At 56.5% G+C, this 6,045-nt stretch overlaps 2 protein-coding genes across 15 annotated transcripts in view; one reads left to right on the top strand and one right to left on the bottom strand.

The window, feature by feature from the left end:
• Positions 1-1,712, top strand: part of LOC101061460 (chloride channel protein 2-like) — a 23,804-nt gene extending 22,092 nt beyond the window's left edge. For 12 of the 13 annotated variants that reach the window (XM_029831686.1, XM_029831681.1, XM_029831678.1 and 9 more), the window contains 2 exons: positions 103-189; positions 262-1,712. In XM_029831686.1, the coding sequence (XP_029687546.1) occupies positions 103-189; positions 262-795 (621 nt within the window). In that variant the 3' untranslated portion in view covers positions 796-1,712. The remainder of the gene's footprint in view (positions 1-102; positions 190-261) is intronic. The other variant, XM_029831688.1, reaches the window with a different exon arrangement.
• A 118-nt stretch (positions 1,713-1,830) lies between these two features.
• LOC101061233 (protein FAM131A-like) lies at positions 1,831-5,489 on the bottom strand. Of its 2 annotated transcripts, none has more exons than XM_011619505.2 (5): positions 5,120-5,489; positions 3,514-3,625; positions 3,256-3,438; positions 2,721-2,882; positions 1,831-2,646 (listed from the first exon to the last, which is right to left on the bottom strand). In XM_011619505.2, the coding sequence occupies exons 2-5, from the start codon at positions 3,602-3,604 to the stop codon at positions 2,129-2,131; spliced, it is 954 nt and encodes a 317-aa protein (XP_011617807.2). In that variant the 5' UTR covers positions 3,605-3,625; positions 5,120-5,489; the 3' UTR covers positions 1,831-2,128. The 2 variants fall into 2 exon arrangements, with proteins under 2 accessions (XP_011617807.2, XP_029687554.1); XM_029831694.1 differs by lacking the exon at positions 5,120-5,489 and adding an exon at positions 3,726-3,908.
• Positions 5,490-6,045: the final 556 nt, after the last annotated feature.

Genomic DNA, 6,045 nt, shown 5'->3' with positions numbered 1-6,045 from the left:
TCCATGGTTCCTTTATCTCCATAGCAACCATCTCAAACAGCCCAAAATCTCACGTCCTGACATGTTTGTATTCAGGCCGTGACCCGCTCTGCTCCTCCACAGACCCACACCATCTTCTCCCTGCTGGGCCTGGATCACGCCTATGTGACCAGCATGGGCCGCCTGGTGGGCGTGGTCTCCCTCAAGGAGGTGTGTGTTCTTCTCTGCTTTGTGGGCGGTTCCCATCCGGGCTCTTTCAAGGCTCTGGTTGTGTGTCTGCAGCTGCGGAAGGCCATCGAGGGCTCCGTCACGGTGACCGGGGTCAAAGTGCGCCCCCCGCTGGCCAGTTTCCGTGACTGCGGGAACAGCACCACCGTTTCCGAGGTAACGGAACTGCACAAGCTGTGCATCCGCCATAGGGGGCTCTCATTGCCGCGAGGGCCCAACCGGCCAGAAGCCAAGGACGCTCCAGATGTGTCCTATAAGGAGATCCCTGTCAGCATCACGGACCCGTCGGATCTGGAGCAGGAATCCCGCCGGGCTGGAGGCACGAGTCTGGAATCGGTGTTTCAGGAGAGCCCGTCCCTCACGGAGGACCAGTCCGAGTTCACGTACGACTGCAGCCCGTCCCACACGGAGGAGTCAGAGCTGGCCTGTGACTACGACCCCCTGACCCACCCCCCCGAGCCAGACGCAGCAGAGCAGGAAGAGCGGGAGGGTCCGGCCACCAAAACGGACCTATCAGGGCCTGAGGAGGGCGGTGGCCCCGCCCACGTGGAGGGAACCGCAGCGGCGTTCCGTGACTCTTCCCTTTAGCTCCGCTCACCTCCGGGTCCGGTCCAGACGGATCCCAGCACAGACGCGGGACCAAGTGAAGGAACCGAGGAGGGAAAGATAAAGCTGGTCTTCTTTTCTATTCAGTGATCGTAACAAAAGCACATAAGATGGAGAATCATAATATATCATTATACTTTATGACTGTAAGACTGGCACACACACCGTCTCCACGTCCTGTGTGTGATAACAGCACAAGATCATGTTATCAGGATCATCTTATCAGGATCATCTTATCAGGATCATCTTATCAAGATCATCTTATCTACAGGCTTCATTATGAGATAAATGCATATTTTGTTATTAAGAATTTACAGCACAATTCATTGTTAAGCGTGTGTGTGTGTGTGTGTGTGTGTGTGTGTGTGTGGCACAATAAGGTCATTACACACTCTAAGATTAGGTCTATTTGAGGTGAGTTTTATAACTAAACCATTAAAAATTCTACATGCTGGACCCTAAAGTCCCGTTTTGAGGAGGTCAGAGAGGAAGCGGGGACCTCCTCCTCTGGCCCTGGAGCTCTCAGAGCTGCTCTCCTGGTTCATATCAGAAGCATCTGTTTGACCCGTCAGCAGATCCCCGGTGCAGCTACCGTGAGGAGCGCCGTGATTGAGACACATGCGCACGTCGGCCCTCAGCCACATTTTTAAAAGCAACCTTCGTCTCTGTGAAGTCTCGGACGAGCGCATTGATGTTGAACGCGAGCCACCGTTTAAGAAGACGTAGAACATAGAAGCTAATTTGCAGCATATCTAGCGAAGCAATAATCTGTGGTGTCTCCCTTCATGTGGACTCGGCTGGACATTCTGACCCGAACGGACCAGATTCCAGGACGATGCGTTTGAAATCCAGCAGCTCCTGAATCCGACTTGTTTTTGTACACGAGCAGATGATTAAAGGCAACATGAGGACAAGGTGTGTGATGTTTGGTGGATGAAACGCACCATCGCGGTCCAAAAAAGTCCGGTTTATCCAGGCAGGACATCCAGATACTCAGCATCAGACAGGACGCAGAAAACACTACAAAATATTTATAGAAAACCAACGAAATAGCAACACGACCAAAACGTACAAAACTGAGTTGGAACACCAGCTTTACATTCTGTTTAGATAGACATCATATATGTCATCATATATGTCATCATATATATACACAGCACACAGGAGAGGTCAGCGCCTGAAAGGCTGCGAGACAGAAGGCAGAAGATGGAGGGATGATGGAGGAGGAGGAGGAGGAGGAGCAGGGGGAGGAGGCGGAGGAGGAGGGGGTGATGCCACACCCAGGATCCACAAGGACGCACATAAGGATGAGAGGTCACATCAAGAACTCCTTCTCCCCGTCCTCCGCTTCATCTCGCTCCTCCTCTTCATCGAAGGAGGCCACGCCAGAGGAGGCCCGGTCAGAGAAGAAGCTCCTCTGGCTGCAGCGCCACGCCCGCCCGTCCTGGAACACGCTGCCCTCCTCCTCCTCCTCCTCCTCTTCTCCGGGGGACTCCGAGGTGGAGTAGCAGGAGTCGAACCTGCTGCTTCGGGCCCGAGTCCTCCACTCAGGTTTGTGGTGGACGCACACCTCGCCGCGCTGCTCCAGCAGTGGCGCCGGCTGCTCCCTGTGACCCTGGTGCACCTCCTCCTCCTCCTCCTCCTCCTCCTCCTCCCCCTGGGGGGCATTTGTGCAGGTGTTTGGTAGAGCAGAGGAACCTGTGAGGGATGCATGTGGAGCAGAGAGGAAGCTGCTGCTGCCGGAGCCCAGAGAGCACTGGGGGGGCGCCGCCTCCCCGGCGCTCCGCTCAGACTGGAGCGGCGCTCCGGGGACGAGCCCGGACGTGGCGGCGTCTGAGGGAGGAGCAGAACGTCAGAACAGCTGTGGATGAACATGGAGGTGAGGGTGAGATGGACAGTTAAGGTACCTGAGTGCTGAGCAAAGGAGCGGGCCTTTCCTACAGGGAGGGGGTCTTCATCGGTGGAGTCCTCCTCCTCCTCCTCCTCCTCCTCCTCCTCCTCCTCCTCCTCCTCCGTAGACGCCCAGGCGCGAAGCTTGGCCTCAGCGATGGCGAACTGCTCGGCCACTCCTGCAAGGAGCAAAACCCGGTTGGTATCAGAACAGAACGGCGCCAGGAGACGGGACGAGCAGCTGACGTCATCGGTTCCTCTAATTCATCTCATTTCAAATGTCTTGTTAAAAAAGCGGGGGAACGAAGACAACGACGAAGGTGTGAAGCTTCTCGTGGTCCCTCCTGATCAGAGGAGGCCTGGAAGCCCCGGGGGGCAGGGAAGGGGTCTAGGAGGAGGGCTAACCCCCCCCATCTGCTGCCCAGACCAGCACAGCAGGAGCAGCCGACCACCGACAGGGAGAGGAGCTATGGCTCAAGTGACCCGAGCAAGGGTGACCTACGGACACCCGGGGGTCCGACAGGAAGTGCTGCACTGGAGGGAGGTGGACACCTGCGGCGAAGCGGGCCTCCTTCTCTCCTTCGGTCAGGTGGCAGTAGGAGCTAAAGTGGGCGTGAGCGTTGGGAGGAGGGTCGGGCGGCTTCGGCCATCCTTTCCACTCGATGAGGTGGGCGACCCGGCCCTGGGCCAGGGAGGTGGGCTTCGTCACGTGGTCTCGGACTGCCTGAGAGATACCTGTGACAGAGAGAGACAGAGAGGAGGCTTCAGAATCTCCACCTGGGTTAGAGTTAAGCCCGATATGTTTGTTACCATTTAGGGAGGACCTGGCGAGGGCAGCAAACTCATGGATGCCCACACTTTTCCTCGAGTCTGCCGGCGATTTTCCCGACTTTGGAATCATTTCAGTCTCCTCAAGTTTCACCTGTGAGAAAGCAACGACGGAGCTCCTGAATGTGTCGCAACAACAGAGTCACTGCTGTCAAGCGTGACGAGCCCCCTCCCTCCACACGCCCTGCTCCTACCTCCTCCCCTCCTCGCACCCCTCTCCGTTCGCTGGAGCGCGGCCCCATCGGCGGACGCGCAGAGACGGCGTCGGCAGCCCGGCAGAGCGGAGGCGCCCGTGTCCGGTCCCGCTGGTTTAAACCACCGGGCAGACTGACAACAGCCACGTCCTACATTTACTGCAGCAGATGCTAAAGCCACCATAAGCTCGTTTGAATGGTGGCTTTTGGGGGCTGGGGGGGGGGGGGGGGGGGGGGGTGACGTGTCCGTGCAAACATACGGCTCGTGAGGCGCGTCTGTAAGCAGCTCTGGCCCCGCCCCTCATCCCTATTAGCAGTGAGACGCTACCTAAGTGACCACCTGTCAGACAAACGAGGTTAAACGGGGCTGCATCCACACATCTCGTGATCTTGGGAGTCGGACACACTTGTGTTTGCAGTACACAGAGTGTGTGTGTGCGTGTGTGTGTGTGTGTGTGTGGTTTAGTTGTCCGAGTCATGCACGGTTCTGAGGGTCGCCGCTCCGCACACGTGCATGTCCTCCAGGACAGGAGGTCGGCTCTTAAGAAAGTGTTAAAGGGCTTAAGCTGCAGCCAGAAGCCACACGGATGCATGTCGGACACTGTGGAGGCCCTCAGAGGTGGAGCAGAACCTGCTCCAGAACCTGCTCCAGAGCCTGCTCCAGAGCCTGCTCCAGAACCTGCTCCAGAACCTGCTCCAGAGCCTGCTCCAGAGCCTGCTCCAGAACCTGCTCCAGCTCAGACTCTCACAGGTCTCAGTGTGACCTCTCGCAGGGATAAACAGGACTTCAAACGTTCTGATTGACATGTTTTGGGTTTTTGTCTCTTCTATCACATGAGCGACATCACACACTGACCACAGCCAAATATGGACGATGACTCGGAGCAACTGGTGCTTCTCCAGCACCTGATGATGTTTGTCACGTGGGACTAACTGGCATCAGTGTCAATAACAACACCTGTTGTGTTGGGATTATTTCATCCCACCACCCTGAAGAGTCTTTTTGACACGCATCTAGCAAAAGCCTGATGATGGTCTGGCGTCCACTGACCAACAAGCGTGGTCCAGCCGGTGGTCCAGCCGGTGGTCCAGCCGGTGGTCCAGCCGGTGGTCCAGCCGGTGGTCCAGCTGGTGGTCCAGCCGGTGGTCCAGCTGGTGGTCCAGCCTGACATCAGGTTGTCAGTCTTATCTCCAGAAATGTTCGGTTCGACGGGATGACACATAAAACGGCCCCGTCCGTCGGTGGGCGCAGGCCCGCAGCCTGGGTTGATCAGGACATGCAGGATGCTGCAGCGGGTCAAACTCTCAAATCTGCCATCCCATAAAGTGCTACCCACGAGACCCCCCCACCCACGCACCCCCCGGGCTTTGGCTGTTTTCCCCTCGGTTCCTACCTGGAGGTCGGGCCGCGGCGGCTCATGATAATTCTCTTAATTGTCTCCAATCCGATCAACAGATGCCAGCGAGCGGTCGCTGCTCCCGCTGCAGCCGCCGCAGCAGATCATCGGTACCTCGGCCCAAACATCTCCCCGGTCCCGAACAGGGCTGCTGCACATCTGCTCCGCAGCAAACTGGGTTACACGAGCCGTCCGAATGTCTCCCGATGGCGAGCTTCAGCACAAGGCGGTGTCACACCCCCATCTCGACCCTCCTCCCGCAGCCAGGCGACAGTCCTCCGTTACAGATGGTGACGAAACGCTGCAGTCCGACGGCACCCAAACGCACCACAGGACGGAAAAGAGCGGGCATATTTAGTCATCGGGCCAAAATGAGGTTGCAAAACACGATTTTTCACAACACGGAGTAACAACATGAATCCTAAATATGGAAATATTTGATTTGCAGCAGCCCCAGATCAGAGCTCTGCCCCCCCCAGGCTGGTCCAGTAGACACCATGATGGGAGCATGGGTTCATCTGCCTCTCTTCCTACCCTGATGCCCCATCACTCTGGAACAGGGCCAATCTGGACCCATCAGACCCCGTGACCTTCTTCCATTGCTCCAGAGTCTTTATGCTCCCCAGCAGACTGAAGCCTCTTGATCAGCCTCCCTCATTACTGCTTTTCTGAAGGCTCCACAGCTCTTCAGTCCCTTCACATTGTGCACGTGGGAATATTCCAACTCTCACAGTCCTGAGTTCTACTGGTGCTCTTCTACCCTCTGAGTCCACCAAACCTTTGAGTGACCACTGGTCACCATCATTCAGGATGGTTTTCTGACCACATTTCTCCCTCTAAGATGATGGTTCCCCACTATCCTCCCCGTTCTGAATGGTTGGACAGTTCTTAAGCCTATTTTAGGAGTTTCTTAGATGTTTCCT

The sequence above is a fragment of the Takifugu rubripes genome, chromosome 22 (assembly GCF_901000725.2).
Source record: "Takifugu rubripes chromosome 22, fTakRub1.2, whole genome shotgun sequence".
In the NCBI taxonomy this organism is placed as follows: Eukaryota; Metazoa; Chordata; class Actinopteri; order Tetraodontiformes; family Tetraodontidae; genus Takifugu; species Takifugu rubripes.
Note: the sequence above shows the minus strand (reverse complement) of the source record. Positions and strands in the feature narration are given on the sequence as shown.

Coding starts and splice junctions, on each gene's coding strand:
- LOC101061233 (XM_029831694.1), bottom strand. CDS start 3,773: ATGGGGCCGCGCTCCAGCGAACGGAGAGGGGTGCGAGGAGGGGAGGAG. Junction 3,439..3,513: donor CGCCAGGTCCTCCCTAAATG/GTAACAAACATA, acceptor TCTCTGTCACAG/GTATCTCTCAGGCAGTCCGA. Junction 2,883..3,255: donor GGAGGCCCGCTTCGCCGCAG/GTGTCCACCTCC, acceptor TGCTCCTTGCAG/GAGTGGCCGAGCAGTTCGCC.